This window comes from Ailuropoda melanoleuca, chromosome 4 (genome assembly GCF_002007445.2).
Source record: "Ailuropoda melanoleuca isolate Jingjing chromosome 4, ASM200744v2, whole genome shotgun sequence".
NCBI lineage: Eukaryota > Metazoa > Chordata > Mammalia > Carnivora > Ursidae > Ailuropoda > Ailuropoda melanoleuca.
In genome coordinates, this window is record NC_048221.1 from 30243673 (window position 1) to 30263973 (window position 20301).

At 40.6% G+C, this 20301-nt stretch overlaps 1 protein-coding gene across 1 annotated transcript in view; it reads left to right on the top strand.

The window, feature by feature from the left end:
- The window catches only part of SYNPR (synaptoporin), a 298829-nt gene that overhangs the window by 181953 nt on the left and 96575 nt on the right, over positions 1-20301 (top strand). The window contains exon 3 of the mRNA XM_002915439.4: positions 3565-3689. Within this exon, the coding sequence (XP_002915485.1) occupies positions 3565-3689 (125 nt within the window). The remainder of the gene's footprint in view (positions 1-3564; positions 3690-20301) is intronic.

The following is a 20301-nucleotide window of genomic DNA, read 5'->3' on the forward strand; positions in this document are numbered from 1 at the left end:
GCTGAATGAACCAGTGAATTAGTTCTGATTTAGGAGATGTAGGAACTGAGGTTTGGAGAAGTTAAATAACTTGCTCAGTGTCAGACAGCTAGGAAATGGACTCAAACTCAGGTTCTGCCTAACTCCCACAACGGCTCTGCCCAGCCACCTCGGGAGGAGTGGCTGGGTAGACTTCTGGGAGGGGAATCCATGAGAGCATTTTCTGAGTTCCCTCCCACTGTATATTCCTCTTCAACACCAAGGGAATTTTGACCCACCAGAGAGCTTCCGGTCCCCTCTCCCCACTCTGTCTTGACGTATTCCAATTACAGAACTAGGCTCCTGGCTGATATAGTCTGACGGAGTTGATTTCACTCTCCCAAATATGGAATCAACCATGCCTGTAATACTTTACTCACTCAGCAGGATCTAACTCTCCCAGTGTTGTACAGACATTATCTGTTTAATCCTCACCAAACCCATGTGAATTTGATATCGGTCACACAGTATGATTTCCCTTTAATCAGTAAGGACTAGGGGAAGGGAGAAAGTTAACCAGAAAGCCCATAGGTATCATATTTAACTCCAGTACAATGTTTCATGTTTTCAGAGCTCGATAGAAGTTAGAAGAAAAACTAGTGGTGTGTGTGGTTTTAAGTCTGACACTTTCCTTCTATGCATCTAACATTTTGAATAGTTAAATACATAATTATCATTCCATCTTAAGTTCATTACATGGTAGTATTAATAATACCTTACTGTATATAAAGCACTTTAATGTAAGATGAAAAGCTAAGAGTAGTTCCCTTATAGCTACTAAGCACTGAAATTAACAGGATTTATCTTTATGTCCCGTCAACTCTAACTTGCGTTTTAATGTTTCAAGGAATTTTTTTTAAATGCAACTGCTTAGAGCCATTATGCTCTTCTGCGACCTCTTTAATGTGGGAATGCTAAGCTTCACACACACACACACACACACACACACACACATCATTGCTGTGAGGAGAAAATAATATCATATATGTTAAGTTCTGGGCCCAATACCTGGCCCATCGTAGGCACTTAGTAATGGCAAGAATAGACAATTTCTCCTAACCTTGACATGTACAAGTGCTGATCACACACTTAGGACTCTAGCCCCTTAGAAGTGCCCATGTGTAAATACCACATAAATCTCTGCATGAATTGAGAGGGACTGCCCATAAATATGTATTCCTTCTCATTTAATTCTCTCAGTGATTCAAGAAGATACAGAAGACATTCCTGTCTTACAGTTGAGGAAGCTTGAACAGAATAAGGGCTGTTGCCATAGCCATGCCACAGAGCTCAGGGCGCCATTACTCCACTCTCTGTTCTGGAAGAAGTCTTACCAAAGGCGGTATTCTGACATGGCACAAAGGGCCGAGACATCCAGTATTATATAATACAACTTAGGTTTAAGCACTGAGCACTTACACTCACTTCCTCCTTATTCTTACCAATACCAAGAGCTGACAGGAAGAGAGCATTTGGTCATGAGAAGTGAGCAGACGCACACCACAGGGATAAAAATCAGGTTCCCTTCAGCCTTGGTGTTCCATGTGTATCAGCCCCAGATGGTGGAGTGGATTGGAGTAGCTTCTGAACGCCTCCTCAAATGCTATTGATGAGGCAAATTAGGAAGAAAAGCAAAGCAAAACAGATCCGTTTTTCTGGAGTCCTCGGATGCTGGTTCACTGGGGCCGATGGTTGTGTCAATTTAGCTAAAGAGTAAGTCTAAATTTCCTATTTTATGGCCTGGAACATCTTACTAAGGGGCCATCCACATCCATTTAGAGTAATAACATTTGTTAACGTTTATTGAGTATTTTCTTCTGCCAGGATCTTTTCTAAATGCTTTATACACATTAATACACATAAACAGTTTTCTCTTACTATATCTACTATGTTTTTTGGTCAGGTTGTTTCCATTTTTAAAAAATACTGATTTTTAAAAACTAGTAACTTAAAACTGCCACATACAGGACAAAAAAATGGTCCCCAAAATATTCCTTTTCCTGTGAAGGTTTTATCATTAACCAGTCTTTTTCCTAGTAAAGTTAGATGGCCAATTGAGGCCAACAGCTCTGAGATTTTTCCACTACCGAGTAAGACTGAGGTGACAGGTGTTATGGAAAACACTCATGTTGCCTTCTGCGCTTTCCAAATAGACTTGGTAACATTGCCAGTTCCAGCAGCCTTCTTGTCCACAGCAACTGTCTGCTTTATGTCATGAATAGCAAAGTGACCCAGAGGAGTTATTCTCAATGCTGTTTTACCGATGTGGAAACCAAGGCATGGGGAAATTAAGGAACTTTACCAAGGTCACATTCCAGAGCCCATGCATTTAGCCTTTATACAATAATTCTGCTTCACTGTGCAAAGTGAACTAGTGATCCTGATGGGGCCTCAAAAGACCTCAAGAAGCTGAATTCCAAAATGAAAATAAAATACATAGGACTATTACAATGTGGGTTAGTGTTAGGTGCACTTGATTGACTTCCTTTGGAAATGAGCAGGAAACACTTTTGAATTTAGCCAAACTAAGCAGACAAAGTTTAGCATTTGCTTCCCATCTTAGGCCGTCATTGGTCTCCCAGGTGTGTCTTCTTTCTTGAAGTCTTCCCTGATTTCCTGCTCCTAATTTTCAGTACCTAATTCCCACAGACCCATGTTCTACCCCAGGACAGACTATGACTTTCACGGGTAACCAGTTGAACCTTTTAGTAGTTGACAAAGAGCAGGTGATAAAAAGATGTAACAATCAGGGAGGTTTTGAGGCTGACATATGTTGAAATTGGATACCCTGAAGTAGTGCCTTTTAAATACTTCTTTTTTTTTTTAAGATTTTATTTATTTGACAGGCAAAGAGAGAGCACGAGCACGCAGAGCGGCAGGCAGAGGGAGAAGGAGAAGCAGGCTCTCTGCTGAGCAGGGAGCCCAATGCGGGGCTCGATCCCAGGATCCTGGGATCATGACCTGAGCCAAAGGCAGCCGCTTAACTGACTGAGCCACCCAGGTGCCCCTGAAGTAACACCTTTTAGATACTCATTTACTCTCCCTCAGCCCTTCAGCTCTTCAATTCTGACTATGCCTTTAAAAAAAAAAAAAAAACTATACTACTCCTAAAGATAAAACATGTTTATTCCAAAAAATACAGATAAAACCAAAAGAAGAAAGCAAGGAGACACCTCAAATTCTTCCCAGCTGGAGACATCCGTCATTTAATCCCTTAGTGTGCAACTTTCCAGATGTTTTGATGTGAGGTCATATCTCTACCTTCTGAGGCATGACAGCTCTTTACACAAACACAGGTATTTTGTCCTTGTGTTCAGTTTTCCTCCAAGCAGAGTTACCCCAGCTTGCTGGATGATTTTTTCCACCACCTCTGCAGTCCCTGTCATCCTCCTTGCTTTCATCTTCCAGCCTGAACCAAATATGATGTCACATTTCAGAAGAACCGTAACTTCTCTCCTCCCAGACACTAAACTCCTATTGATATATTTCATTAGATTAGCACGATTCTAATGACTCCTTTCTTTCTTTTTTCTTTGTTCTCCACAGCTTTTTGCAATCTTTGCATTTGCAACATGCGGTGGCTATTCCGGAGGCCTGAGGCTGAGTGTGGACTGTGTCAACAAGACGGAAAGTAACCTCAGCATTGACATAGCATTTGCCTACCCATTCAGGTAGGGAATGGCTGCTCATACTCACAGAGAGGGCACTTTCTTCTTCCTTATTTTAGAGGAGGGGGAGGGACAGAGGGACAGGGAAGGAGAGAATCTTAAGCAGGCTGCACATCCAATGCAGAGCCTGATGCTGGGCTCATCCTCATGACCCTGAGATCCTGACCTGAGACAAAATCAAGAGTCTGACAATTAACCGACTGAACCACCCAGGCACTGCTACCTGGTATATATATTTTTTTAAGATTTTTTAAATTTATTTGACAGAGAGAGAGAGCACAAGTAGAGGGGAGCAGCAGGCAGAGGGAGAAGCAGACTCCCCACTGAGCAAGGAGTCCAATGTGGGACTTGATCCCAAGACCCTGGGATCATGACCTGGGCCGAAGCCAGACGCTTAACTGACTGAGCCATCCAGGCATCCCTTGTATTATTTTTTAAAACAACTTTCAGCACAATGTTTGGCATCTCATTAATCTACTCTCTTGTTCACTCCAATTTAACATTTATTGGGTAATCACCTTGTGCCAGACATGGTGCTGGGTCTGGAATTACAGAGAAAAGTAGAAATTGACCCCTGAAAATTTTCTGAAATAGGAAAGTACAGTGTTTTCCAAAATCTTTCCCATGGAGCCCTAGATATTTAATGTTTAATGAAGAAAAGAAGGAGGGAGGGAGAGAAGGGGTGAGGGATAATTTAAAAATTATATGGTCAAATAAATCTAAGAAATACTTCTTAACACTCTGCTTTTCTAATGCACATTTTGAATCACCAAGAGAAATACAGTGTTTCCCAAATATGTTTGACCGCAGACACCTTTTTTCACTGAGCATCTCAGAGGATCTGTGTATCATGGAACACATCCTTATTATATTGATTTAGTGGACTTTCCCTAGTCCAAAACAAAAGTGCCTCAGCTCATAGCCAGTGAATCATGGGAAGTGGCATTTACACCAATATACTGAATGGTTTTTAAGAGTAGAACTGATAAAAGTTGCAAATACCTCTGCTCAAGTAGATACTTTCTAAACTAGTAAGAGAGTGCAAAGCTCAGAAAAACTGAGCATAGAATCCCTGGTAATTTGGTAATAAAAGCTACCTGCTTGAGTAGAAATGCAGCTGATGATAGGAGAAGGGGTGCTTGACACTTCTGAAGTTCTGGATAAACTCGTTGGCTTTAATGGAGAATGGCCAACCCAGTGCACACTCATTGATCAATATGTGGGATCTAGCATAAGAGATAAGAACTACCAATGGCTGGGATCTAGCATAGGAGATAAGAAATGTCAATGGCTGGGCAGCAGGGGTAGGATACTTAGTAACATTGTTCATGAAATTGTAAGTTCTGCATTGCCTTCTACAATGATTTCCTACCAAAAGATTAGTAGCAACAGATGACTTGAAGGTCAGTCCATTAAGATTTGAAGATCAACAGGTCACTAAACATTGAACACAGGTCTCTGTCCCTCAAACTGGAAGAGAGTAATCAAGAGACCTGTTTAGACAAGAAAACAGTGCCTTTTCTTTTTTTTTTTTTTTTTTTTTTTTTTTTTGGTGGAGAGCAGGGTAATATTTAATTTCATGCAGTCCTTGGCCAAATGTACAACTTGAAAAGACACTTCAAGCAAACAGTTTCCAGTATGGGCTTAATTTTCTTCCCAAGATGTATTACTGGCCCAATAAAAGGCAGCTGAAGAAATTAGATAAAAATGTTTATTGCCATCAAAGAGGACAGTGGCCCTCTTCTTTGAAATATTTGTACTTGGGTTCTGAAACAAAGATACTCAACCATTATTTTTTCAGCAGCAGACACTTGTCTTCCAAACACTACCTTGCTCAGAAGCTCTATCTATAGAACAGATAGGAGTCCTTGAGAAAGGTGAAGCCAGTGAGGAAAGGGGCTTGAAGCACAGAGCTGGTCGTCCTTCACCCTCTCCCTGCCACACACATCGCCCACCCCCTGCTGCAGCACCTCCAGTATCTCCTTAGAACCCTCATCTCTTAGAAGCACTATAAAAACCACTGTTCTAGAAGAAAACAAGAAAGCTTTTGGCACTCTGCTTACCACATCTGTACAACAATCCTTATCAGATTATCAGGTGTGGGATAAAGTCAATTTAGAAAATGCTAGATAATTTACAAAATATTTGTGTGCTGCTTCTGATAAACATGCCAAAACATGTAGCTCCTTTATACCACCACATGTACAGTTTTTGGACTCATATCAGAAGGAATTTACATTCAGCAGTATATCCTTTTACTATGGGCATAAGATAATTGTCTTCTGACCGTCCTTTTGACTTGTGATTAAAATGAGCAAGTAATATTTAGCTATTTTCTTATCAACGATGTGTGCTAATTTGGCTTTAAAAAACTTGATAATTTGGAAGGTTCTGGATTCAAAAGTTTTAGCCCTTTATACACAGAAGTGTGAAGTACAGTTGTTTTTTTTTTTTATTTTAAGGAATTTAATTTTCAGAGAACGTGTACTCAAAGAAAGTCAACTAACACCCTGCATGGATACTCGACGAAGGTCAAATGGAAGATAAATGTTAGAGTAGAAAGTCTGGGGGCTATCAGAACAAAGATTTTCATAGCAAAGTTAGTTCTGATGGGTCTAAGTGATGAACGAATAAAGATGCAAATACTCATTGCAAGTCTGCATGTACCAAACACTGTGCTGGCCACCCTTATGTGTATATGTTGTGATCATTACACCAATCCAGTGAAGCAGGTTACCATTACTCAGAGAAGACTGAGTGAAGAGAAATTTGGTCAACGTCACATAGAAAATCAATTCTAAACTTTTGGGTTTCATATATTCTACTAATTTGAGTAAAAACTAAAGAAAACAATGTTCAGACTGTTTGAAGCATGGTGAGTCAGAGCAAAACATATGATAGAAAAAAGTGAAAGGTGGAAAGGCAATTCTTGGCAAGATTTTAGAAGACCTGGAATTTCAAAGGGATTGACTAGAGAAAAGGAGTTAAAGATGGTGAAAAGGGAATAATAGGGAAAACCATATTGAAGCAGAGAATATAGATTTGGATTTGATCATGTAGAGTTTAAGGCGTTTTCGGTAGGAAAGTTTGTGCTAAACCCATATTAGAAGAGAGAGGCGAAGCCTGAATGGAGATCAAAAGAGTTGTCTTCATGCAATGAAAACGATGTCCTGGAAGAAGAGAGGCCCCCAAGAGAGATGCAAGAATGGGAGCACAGGGCTCACCTGTGGGAGATACCTGCACTTAAAACAAATGGAGGACGAGAGGAATGACTGAGGAAACCAAGAGCCAAGTGGAGAAGAAGAGGTGGGACAAACAGCAAAGTGTGGGCTTCACAGCAGGTAACGAGTAGTGCCACTCAGTACTTCAAAGAAGTAAAGAAGTGAAAACTATGAAAAAAGACCAGTGGATATAACTGATGGTGGTTATTAAGGACTTCTTAGTGGGAAAGAAAGCGTGCCAGACTGTTGGAGAATGAGAAGTAGAATTCAGTATGCTTTCCCTCAGACAAGTAGAGTGCAAAATTCCAAGGATTCTAACCATCTTACCTTAAGCCTGCATGAGATGATGTTTACGGAGAGCATTCACCTCCTGCCTCTTGAAAGTAATTAGCTCATTTAATGATGTGGTGATAAACTTCCCACTTTGGGTAAACAATAATAAATTTTCCAGTGTGTAAAAATCTTCCATCATTTGAGAACAACTGAATATGAAGAATACAAGAAGGTTTAAAATGAAAAATAAATTATTATGTCACTTACAGGTCTTGAGACCCCCCAGAAAAATTAAAAATATTAGGTTTACTGCCAATTTCAAGCATTATTGTAGATTGAGGAGTACTAATCACTGCTTTAGATAATTAACAAGATTGCCCTTGATTAATTTATCCTAAAGAAATAACAGAGATATAGAAAAGGAAGTGTGTACAGTGTTGAATTATTTTAAGTTCTTCAAAATTAGAAACAGCTTCTATGCCTCCAAATAGGGAATCAGTTAAATAAATTGTGGTACATCCATAAAATGAAAGGCTAGGCAGCCATTAAAAGCCATTTTCTCAAGTAACATTTAAAGATATTGGAAATACTCTGGGCATTGTATAAGGTGACTAACCAGAAAACAAAACTATACATATGTAATGATTCTGATCTTATTTTATTTTTTACTAGCTGGCTGTGACAAATGCTGCCATGCCCATATCTCCCAGTCCCTCACCATTCACAACTACTGCTTTTATGCAAGCTTTCACTGCAAGCTTTTACGACTGTTAGAAGTCTTTCTGTGGCCACAGGAACTTGCTTGGTCAGTACGCAGGGCAGGCCAGAAATGCTGGGGAGTTGCTGTCTCCTGGAGCAGTCTTCATCCAATAATAAATGTAAGTTGGAGGATAAATATCCCAACTTCCTCCTGTCTCATAAGGTACAACTCTAAAGCATGTTCCATACCATCTCTGAGAGGTACCCAGCAGGATAGCTCTGCCTGCAGTGAAAATCTGGTAACACACCTTTTATTACCATCTTTCCCATTCCTGTCTCAGTTCTCCACTGTCATGTTGGTATTTCCAGAGATGAAGCTTCCAAAAACAGTTTGCACTCATGTCATGATCTCAGGGCCTGCTTTGGGGTAGTCCAACCTAAGTATTGGTTGAATTAAAAACATTAAAGAAGACGGGTAGATGGATGGATAAATAGATAAAGATAAATCCCTATTTCCTCTCACTGTAAATTCATCTTGTATAATGTTGACATGTGAAAACCAGCTCCCTTCAGTTCAGAACATCTCCCCTTAAGGTTTCTCATTCAGGTTTCATATATGAAGCCACAGTTAGTTGGTGTTCTCTATTCATGGTATCTTAGCATAATGTTGGGTCTCTTCCAAATGGAAGTCATACTAGCATTACTTCAACCTCAGTTTCTGAAAAATAGAAGATTGCTTAGATTTTGGAAGTGATCTGTGGTGCCTCCAAAATCAGTTTTGTGTAAGACATAGTCTATACTTTGTAAGTCCATCCCAAATATATTCACTAAATTTCGTTGTTAACCACAGTAATTTTCTCATGGGATACCCAAATAACAAAAACTAAATCATATTTATGGACATTGGGTCATGACCATTGTGTCAAAATGTTGATTTATTTCTCTGTGGTGAGATTATGAATGAATCAAATATTCTTTTTATACTTTCCACATTTTCCATATTTTCTACAATAAGGTTTTATGACTTTTTATACTGTTAATCTACTGAAACAGCATGCTCTAGCTTGAACTATAAAGATGGACTGCCTGGGTTCAAATCCCCACTTTGATACTTACTAGCTATGTTTTATTGAGAAAGTTGCCTACATCCTTGTTTTATCTGTAAAACAGAGACATTGTTACTTATGTATTTCACAGTAGTATTGTATTAAGTGAATTCTACATGGGAAATGCTTTAAACAAGGCCTGGCATTCAGTAAGTTCTCTTTTAGTATAATATTTTTACTTTCATTATCAAGAAAGGAATTAAAAATAGAGAACTAAAAAAGATGATTATTCTAGTTAATTAGCCAAAATACCCCCAAGACAACAAAACAACTCCTCTATTATGTTATATTTTACCCAGAATGGTAGCTTCCCCAACTCTCTGTCTCCCATATGCAAACATTAAAAAGAGCATACTTTAACTGTCTCACATTTATTAACTTGTTTTTAGCTCTTATCTTTAATGTTTATTTGGGTTGTCCTTGAAGGTAGCATCAGGTCTGTATTTTTTTTCTCATTAAACTATTGGGAGAATGAAATCCGCCCAAAGTGACAAAATGGAGAATTCTCAGTACTCCCGGGGCTGTGTGGCCTGAGTGGGATGGGGGAATGAGATCCTGAGTCTGTTCCTCGTGATTCTTGAAATGGAATTTGAAAAGGGGTATTCTGTATTGAGGGAAAAGCAAGCTGGGGTGCTCAGCTGGGAGCTGGCTGCATAAGCCCTGTTCTCCCCTTTATAACCACAGCCACTTGCTCTGATTCTGCCACTGCTGTTTGGAACATGGGGACAGGTGCAGGTTGATGCCAGGAAATCTGTGGAGTTTGGGCCATTACCTAGTAATGCTAGCTCTGTTGGGGGGAAAATATTTTTTCTCTAAGAACCATACCCTAGAGCAGTGGTGATAAACTCTTCTTTTTACCATAAGGGCCAATTTGGGGAAAATAAAATGTTAAGGGCTGCAATGTTTTATTCCTAGTGTTCAGGAAATGCTGCATTTGCAATTACATTTAAGCATTTGTTTATTGTTTCTCATTACCGAAGGGTTTCACTCTTTTTGGCTAACGTTTCAGAAACTTTATAACTACAGTATCTCATCATAATGTTGTGCATTAAAATAAATTTTGTGTGTGATGAGACCTGGGGGTTCTATGGGGCAGGGAGAGCTGGGGAGATTTGAGGGTGGTGTAGCCAAAGGGTTAATGGTGTATCTTTTGCCAGACATCTGGCTTCAAACCCAAGCTCTGCCACCTCGTGGATGGGCAAGTTAAAATCTCCCTGGGGCTAGGTTTCCTTATTGTAAAAAGGAAATAATAGTACTTTCCTCTTAGTATGGTTGTGACTTTTCAGTTAAGTCATACAAGTTATTTGTGTAACACAGAGTTTGGCACACACGAAGAATTTACTGAATTGTAGTGTCCTCATTGTAGATATGATTAATGGTTTTTTTTAAAAAAAGATTTATTTATTTATTGGAGAGAGAGAGAGAGAGCGCATGTATAAGTGGGGGTTGAGGCAGAGGGAGAGGGAGAAGGAGAGAGAAAATCCTCAAGCCAGATCCCTGCTGAGCATGGACCCAGATGCAGCACTTGATCCCAGGACCCTGAGATCATGACCTGAGCTGAAAGCAAGAGTTGGCCGCTTAACTGACTGAGGCACCCAGGTACCCTTGATTAATAGAAGTAATCAAGGAACTGGCACCAGAGCATAGCTGTAGACCAAGGATAAGGACAACCCCGTTTGGAGATTTCTGTCATTTGTAGGGAGTGTCTGAGAGACCACAGAAAATGTGGTTCAGTGACTGCTGGCATGGAATGAGTTAAATGAAAAAATCAGTGAATGACAAATTACTCCACCCATACCCCACAATCCCCCTCCTGACCTGTGTAGATTGGAGCACTTATGTTGCAACATTTCCCCAAAAGGTGAGTGGTGATGGGGACTTAAGAGGATGCCTTAGTTTGGGTTCTCACAGAAACACCCCCTGACACAAGGATTTGTAGGTGTCTGGGCAGGTGATCCCTGGCAGCACCAGTAAGACATGGGGAAAGGGAAGAAAACCAATAAAGAGTAGATTAATGGGCAAGGTACCACCATGATCAATTGGGGCAACTGAGACTTCTGGAGAACATAGATAATATGCTTCAGAGTAATTCTATCAGGCAAGTGATGAAGCTGGGATAATTATCTACCAACTCCTGTTGGCCATTGGTCAAAAGCTACTACTGCAGGTCCTGTTAACTCCCTGGCACTGCGTGTAGACCAAGCATACAATTGTAGCCCAACAAACCCTTCAAGCAGAGATCTCGGATGCTTGCATTTGAAAACCATTATAGAAACCCAGAGAGATGTGGGTGGATGACTGATGGCCTCTAACAGGGTGGGGAGATTCTTTAATCATCTTTCCTACATCTGTGAATGACCCTGTGTTGTATCATTTAGTCATTTTAGTCATTTTCTCAATAAATATTTATTAAGCACCTACATTGTACAAGGCCCTGAGCTATGTAGACACATGGTATGTATTGAAGTGGACACAGACCCTTCCCTCATAAAATTTACAATTCTACAGGGATGGGAGGAAGACATTAAAGACGTAGACAAAGAATACACACACACACACACACACACACACACACACACACAGAGTGGTGGTAATTTCCAGGAAGAAGGTGAACATTGCATGGAGAAGTAAAATAAGCGTTGGTGGCGTGGAGAGAGTTAAAGGACCCCTATATAGAGAGAATGATCCACAAGGGCCTCTCTGAGGAGAGCATTTAAGCCGGTAAAAGAGAGAAGAGGGAAGAATGTTCTAAGCCAAGGGAATAGCATGGACAATGCTGACAGGAAATTAAGAAGATAAAGGAAATTGCAGGAGGAGCCATGCTGTGTTAGATTAGCTGGTTGGGGGAAACCTCCCTGAGAAGTGACTTTGGAGTGCAGACCTGCAAGCCTTGAGAGAGGAGAGCGAGTGACAAAGCTTGCCTCAAAGGCCTTTGGGGTATATTCCTGGGAGGGGGAGGAGCAAGTGTAGAGGCCTGATGTCTGAGCTTGGGGAGAGTCTGAAGATCAGCAAGGAGACCAGCCTTGCTGGTCAGAATGAGGCGGGAGGGCGGCAGGAAATGAACTTGAAGAAGCAGACAGAAGCCAGATCACATAGGGTCTCATGAGATAATGTGATGAATTTGGATTTTATACAAGGTGAGATGGAAGTCTTTGGATGTTTTGAGCAGCAGAACCACGCAACTTTAGATCTTGCTTGTGGCTGTAAAATAGATAGTCTTCAGAGGGCATGGGGTGGCAGTGGTGGAGTCAAGGAGGCCAGTTAGGGGACAGCTGCAGCAATCCAGGGGATGGGTGGTGGTGGCTTGGAGAGGGGCGGAGGCCATGGAGAGGGTGCTCTGTGGTATCCACATTGTCATCCATGCTCACCTCCTATGGGAATTTGCATTTATAGCCCAACCTTGTTAGTCATCTTTTCTCAGCTTTTTCTATCACTTGCCAGTGATGTTGGGTAGCATTTGGTCAGCATGGGGGCCAACTTAGTCTTATAGACACCTTTTGGTACCATGAGTTTTTCAACACTGCATGAGGACATCAACCAGAATGGTCAACAACACACACGTTGGCAGCCACCTGACCTAACTTAAATGGAAACTTACAGGATTCCATTGAGACATGTTTGCACCCACATTTCAGAAAGCCATAAGAAATTTATGAAGTAGACAATAATTCTATTTCTTGAAATATGGTTGTAAACAAGTCATTGCTGGTATCAGTCAAGGTCCAGTCAGGAACAGAGAGCTCATCCCTGATGGCTCAATTTTTAAGAGTTAAGATAGGCAACTAGGGAGACAGGGCTTGAATGATAGGAAAGGGGACCAAGAGATAATCCAGACGTTAGCAACTATACGACACCACCACCACCCCTAAGCTGAGAGCAGGAGATGGCAAAGTAAGGCTCTTGAGCCAAATCCATCCAGCCCACTGCCTTTTTCACATGGTGCATGAGCTGAGAATGGTTTATATATTTTTTAATGGTTACATTTTAAACGTTATATAAGTACCTACAAAATATCCTCAGTTTTGCCTATTGGCAGGTGTTTGCTGACCCCCGAGCAAGAGGCATAAAGGGAAGAGGGTGTCTTATTAGAGCAGAGGATGGGGACTGTGTAGCTGAAGCAGGGACGATGGAAGGAGGAGATGTCCAGAAGGAGCATGAACCATGACAGAGAAGCAGCCGCTGCTGAAGATGCTGCCCAAAGCACCAAGAGAAAGAGAGGGAGAGATACCCTGGCTTCCCCCCACTACCACCCTCTAGTCTCCCACTGGAGCTTCTCATGGACTGAACCTAACTGGAAGCCAGTTGGTAAGGAAATCAAGCCCCCGAAATGCAGAAAAAAACATGGAAGGAGGAGGGAACTGAGAACAAACAGGCAATGACCAGAACAGAGTTTCCATTTGAACCTGTTTTCCTTATCTATAAAATGAGAAAACAGAATTGAAAAAATTTTTTTAAATTTCATTTATTTATTTGACAGAGAGAGAATATGCGTGCACAAGCAGGGGGAGCTGCAGAGGGAGAGGGAGAAGAAGACTCCCTGCTGAGCAGGGAGCCCGATGTAGGACTTGATCCCAGGACCCTGGGATCCTGACATGAGCACAGGGCAGATGCTCAAAGGACTGAGCCACCCAGGCGCCCCCTGAATTGAAGCTTTCTTGGAAGAGAATTAGGCCCCTAATTCTATGAAGATGGAAATACATTGATTTCCTTCTTAGGGCAACAGTCATACCTGATCTTGGCCAGGAACCCTGATACTGCCACTGCCACTGCTGCTTCGGAGAGAGCAGAAGGAAATATGAATATTCGGTGAAATTACTTTACACAGGTCTCTTTCTTTCATCTTCATAGGGCTTGCACCGATATTTGTCCTCGTTAGGTAAAATCTGAACTGGCTCTTCAAGACCAGGGTTGGGGGCACTTATTGAGAATGATTGTAGGTTATGTAATCAAGGCTGTTGTTCCTGTGGAGCTCCCAGAGGGAGTTGACAAGTGGCAGAGATTAAATTAGTGTATGCTGAGTGAGCCTTTTATGTAGTTCTTGGTCTCACTGTGTGTAATTCTACAGAGCAGGCATGAGGGAGTGTGGTGAGCAGAACTCATTACACCTCAGAAGGATGCAGACATTGCTTTTTCTCAAAGTTATAAAAATAAGTTCTAGTTCTTTCTTTTATCTGTTTTCCTTCCTAGAATTAGAGAGACAGAGACAGAGACCAAGTTGCCTAGAAAAGAACAAAGGAATTTGGCAATAGTAACAGCTAGGGAAGTCCGAAGGAAACATCCCACTCATATCTGTAGTATGTCCTGTCCCTTGAAAATGTTAGGTGCCTGTTCCAAGGTCCCATTAACCTCCATCTCTGCTTCCTTCTTTTCTGGAAACAGAGAAATGTTAGAACATTCTTTGCATCCCCTGGAGCTATCAAGCTGGTGGCCAGAAGTCACACAATAGACTTTATGAGGTCAAGCTGGTTTCACTTGAGTGGTGGGGACCTGTGTTCCCTCTTCTTCCCCAACCCCACCCATCCCGGAAAGAATGTCATTTTGTGAGCCATGAAATGAACTGAATTTTCGGGGTGGGGTGGGGCGGTGGGGGCACAAGGTTAAACAAAAAGGAGGCAAGCGTTCAAGCCACCAGCTTGCCAGATTCTCTACAGTCAGAACAGGAAGGTAAAAGCCTCAGGGCTGAGTGTGTGAAACAGTGATGACAACTGTAAGGCTGGGATTCACATTCCCGATTCCCCTTCTAGGATCCAGCTATGGGAGTGCAAAGGCCTAGACATGACTCAGGACTTTAGAATCTCTCCTGGTGTGAGGTTCAGAGACCCCTACCTGTGTCTGTATCATGTAGAAAGCTTGATAAAAATAGAGATTCCAAGATCTTGCCACAGACCTACCTACTCAGCATTAGTGCCAGGTTGGCCCAGGATTGGCATTTACTAAGTCCCCGTGTGATTCTTAGACACACGGAAGGTGGAGAATTGGGGACCTAGGGAGAAATAAGTAGAGCTTCAATTTGCAATTGCTTGATATTTTGCATTTTAACGTTGATGGATTTTTCTTAAAAATATTTGAGATTACACTTTGGTTGAAGTAAACACTTGCCTTCTTTGTTATACTTAGTGTGATAAAATAGAAAAAGAAACTTACCATGAATAAGCAAATGGATGTTTCTATCTTCTGTTATTTCCAAATTTTCTGTTGTCAGCACATATTACTCTTAGAATGAAGAACAATAAATGACAAAGAAGCAAATAGTAATTTAAATTGTGTAGTAATGGGCCAACTGTAGAAATTTCACTACCACCCCATTATGTGCTTTTAAGCATGCCCCCCCCAGCCCCTGCCAAAAAACACTGAAGTGCAAGTAGCCTTCCCCCACTAGACCAAGTGGAAATGAGGGTAGAAAGCAGAAAGTAGAATGGATATGTTAATTCTTTCATCATATATATGTATGTGTGTGTGTGTGTATAATTACTGGTATGGTCTTTATCCCCTGGATTGTCAAACAACACTGTAACAGAGGCTGAGCCAGAGTATTTTTATTCCCCTTTTTACAGATCAGCACGCAGAGACTTTTTTTTTTTTAAGATCACACAGCTAGTAAATGCCAAACCCAGAAACCTGTCTACATCTTTTGATGTCCCTGAGTGTTTCAACAGAGTTGTTTACAGCCACCCCAAACTCTCTTCTAACGGGGATGATGGTCATGATAATAATAATCATCATCGTCATGATCAGCATCATTATGATCAAATAAAAGCCAGATAATTTTACCATATAAGAGGAACTGTGCAAAGCATGTTACATATATTATGTTCTAACATCCCTGGGAGATAGCATCTCTATGAGACAGGAACTCTGAACTTCACTTGACAGGTGCAAAAACAGGCTCATTGAGGTTGAATGACTTGCCCAAGGTCATATAGCTGATAAGTGGCAAGATTGGGATTTGAATATCTAGGTTTGGCTTACCTCAAAGACTCTTCACCATTGCACTATAAGGCACAGCAGTGATGTGCTTAGGTTGATAAACTCCCATAATCACAGTGACTCCTTCCCTCCCTCCCAGATCTGTATAGCCAGTTCCCCACAGACAGGCAAGCTGGGCAGGCAAGAAGGATTTAGGGAATGGTTCTCAGAGACATTGTATTCCTTGGGACTCAGAATTACAGGCATTTGCCTTCCAGTTGATTTCCCAAGTCCAGGAATAAACTGTGAAGGAAAAACAATTCCAGGCTGGCACTGTAATGATCCCCCTTTTTTCCTTTTTTGCAGCTGGCTAGAATCTGAAATTTATGAGCTGCTGCTGATACAGTTTGTAGAACTTTTCACTTTTTATTTTGAAATATTCTGTGCCGAAGTAGCAGCTGTCACTGGGAGGCTAGGTGTTACGGAGTCAAATAAATGACATGGTTTTCTAACAAAGTTATTCCAAAGGGTTTAGTGCTATGGCAGATCCTCATTTCCCCAGCAAAAAGGTGGATTTGGAAGGAAGCAGGAGTTGGTGAGCTCAGAGTTCCCAGCTACTAATCAGGGAGCCTGAGCATCTTTGATTACAATGAAAGATTTGGAGTTGTGATGCTCCTTAAGCCCAGCCCTGAGAGATCAGAAGTAAGTGGAAAGGGCAGACAGCCACTTGCAGAGTTGGGACTTCTGAGGTGCACTTGATTAGCTCTTGGAATCTTTCGAAATTAGCTGAGAATTATGTTCAACGGCCTCCACATTCATGCTTTATTTTAGCATACCTACCAAAGATTTCATTTTTCATCCTTTGTTCCACTGTCTTACATCCCATCATCTAAAACATCTCACTTTCTGTTGTTTATAACTACATTTTAAAATATCTTTTACTTTATTAGAAAAAGGAACACATTTTATTTTCTCTCCTGAAAAATCCCACTGTACAGAAGTAAATGAAGTAGAGAATCAGAATCTCTTTAATGGAACTCCTCAGAGGTAATCGCTATCAAGAGTTCTGATGGAGATTATTTCAAACTTTTTCTTTGCGTGCACTCATTTTTTATGTAGGTTGATTCTAAGCATAAATATTATTTTGCAAATTAATTCTTATTTTTTTTAAAATTGTTTATATCTTTCCATGTCAGCCTTTATGGATCTACCACATTCTTTGGCCTCATTATTATACCATAATTTATTGCACAGCTGTACTAAAATTTATTAAGCCAATCACCTACTGATGGACATTTAGGCTGCTTTGGTTTTTCACAGTAATGCTACAATTAATATAGTTTTATGACTTCATGTGTAAGGCAAGTTCCTGGGGCAAAGGTATACAAACCATAATTTTTTATAGATTTTGCCAAATGCCATGTGCCCACCAAGAGGATATGAAGGTGCCTGATTCTTCACATTCCTCCTGATATGGAATACAATAAATGTACTTATTTAATCATTGGAGAAGATAAACACATTGTTATATAATTATTAGACATTTATATTCCTGGCAAAAATTTTTGGAGAACGTCATGTCCATCTCTCTTTACACCTGATCCCTGGCAAAGATATAACTTGCCCCCACCCCAGTTGCTTTATTAAATCAGCATTCTTCAGTGAACTCCTATGAGATTTATTAATTGATACAACAAACGTTCAGTATGGTGCCAGGCATCGGGCCTGACAAAAGATTTTCTTTTCATGGAGCGTGGTCTTTTAAAAAAATACTCAACATTGATGAAACTGAGATACAGAGAGTTTATATGTCTCATTCAAGAACGGACAGCAAGTTCTCAACTATACAAAAGTTTGCACTAATTTCCCTGAAATCCTTACCTAATATTACCATCACACAGACTCACAGTACAGATAATTAGAATTAAGGCCTTATTAATCTTTACTAATGATAAGGAGGTCTGTAACAAATTGCCTAAATTAACAAATTAATATTTACACAGTGTGATAGAATTTTTTAAGAATTCTTGTATCAAATTTATTTACGTCATGGTGCTCATCTTAACAAACCCTCCTAAAATGTTGGCATTAAAAACAGTTTGCCCAATAGTTGTTGCAAAGCGAACTTGTTTGCTAACGCTTCTTCCCTCACAGATACAAAAATATGAAAGAGTTTGTCTTCAGGGTTAATTTTCAAGAATTTATTCTTATTTACCTTAGGTTGAGTTTATTGCTTGCCAAAACGAGAAAGGACTGGTTTCCCCTGTCTTTTTGCAAGTCACCACAAGCAATTTTTAGGAGAGAATAAATGTTATGGATAATGAACCATTAAATATGATTTTTTTTGTCAGTTTAAGCCATCATCTAGGCTGATATGAACTTCACCATTTCCAAACCTGAAATTACTACTCTGATTACCATGGTCTTTAGAGATGGGATTCGGGCCCTCTGCAAAATGAATGTTCTCTAAAGAATGATAAAGTTTGTTGTTTCCTTTATGCAGATAAAAAATAAAGCATACATACCCCATATTGGAGCACACAGTGCCATAGAAGAGAAGGAATATAAATGCCTTATGTTGTGCAAGACTAAACGAAAATGTAATGTGAATTACTTTCTAGCTCAAGCTCATACTAGTGCCCAGATGACTGTGTTTCTGTAGTTTTAAAAATCACTTCAATTTGCAACCAAATGCTGTTAGCCAAATAAACAGTGTGTCTCTAGCACTTTTTATAATGCTTTCTGGAAGAGAAACATAGACGCTATGAAAAAAAAGCAAAGCACACTCAGCTCTTCTTTCAGTCTTACTGTGCATCACCAGGAGTCTTCAGAGACTTGCTGAACTTTTGAACTTGTCCATTTACTCATTTGATCAGTAAATGGGTGCCAAGTATGTAACCAGATGAGTATAGGGTGCTTGCCCTCTGCTACGTATCCAAGCAGTGTGCAGCCATGTTTGGGTCCTAGAGGCCCCACCCATTTTAGCTAATTGGATGAAGGGTAGGCACCAAATTATTAGTTAGTCAGCCATCTATCCGTGGTTGCTGGGACAAAGAGAGACTCATTCATTCATTTAGCACATTTTTTGAATCCCTACTACATGCAAAGAGGTACAGTTTTTGGGGCTAGAGGTCCAGTGGAGAACAGGATAGATTGGGTCTTTCTTCTCTTGGAGCTTGACACTGCAATAAGGGAAAGGAGCAGAGAAAGAAAACAAGCAAACAAACCAAAGACCAAGATCATGTCAGATAACAACAGATGTAATGACAAAAATTAAACTGTGATTTGGTGTAGAATAACTGGGAAGGGGACAGGCAAAGAACTTCCTCTTAGGAGGGAATATTTGACCTAAGACCTGAATGACCTGAAAAGAATGAGCCATGTGAAAATCTGGAGAAGAGATTTCTGCAGACAGATCAGCAAGTGCAAAAAGAGGAAGGAGGTGGAGGAGAAGGAGCCGCAGCAGGAGGAGGATGGGGGGAGGGGAAAAGCAAGTGCAAAGGGAAGAGGGGACATGTACAGTAAAAGAGTAGGTAGGAGAATACAGCAAGAACACCGTGGATGAGGGGGAGAGTGGAATGCATTGAGACAGGCAGGGACAACATCAGGCAGAATCTCATGAGCCATGTAAGGCACTTTATTCTAGATGCAAGAGAAATCCTTTGTTTAAAAGTAGGGGAGTGATATGATTTGATTTACATATTTTAAGAATTTTTTAAAATTTTTCATTCCAGTATAGTTAACATACAGTGTTATATTAGTTTCAGGTGTACTATATAGTGATTCAACAATTCTTTTTTTTTTTAAAGATTTTATTTATTTATTTGACAGAGATAGAGACAGCCAGCGAGAGAGGGAACACAAGCAGGGGGAGTGGGAGAGGAAGAAGCAGGCTCAAAGCGGAGGAGCCTGATGTGGGGCTCGATCCCATAATGCTGGGATCACGCCCTGAGCCGAAGGCAGACGCTTAACTGCCGTGCCACCCAGGCGCCCCTCAACAATTCTGTACATTACTCAGTGCTCATCATAAGTGTACTTTTAATCCCCGTCACCTATTTCATCCATCCCCCCACCTCCCCTGTGAGAACCACCAATTTGTTCTCTATAGATGAGAGTCTGTTTCTGGGTTTGTCTCTTTTTTTCTTTGTTCGTTTGTTTTGTTTCTTAAATTCCACATGTGAGTGAAATCATATGGCATTTGTCTTTCTCTGACTGACTTATTTCACTTAGCATTATACCGTCTAGATCCATCCATGTTGCAAAAGACAAGGTTTCATTCTTTTTATGGCTGACTAATATTCCATTTTATATTACCACATATTCTTTTCTATGGGCATTTGGGCTGCTTCCATAATTTGGCTATTGTAAATAATGCTTCAGTAATCATAGGGGTCCATATATCTTTTTGAA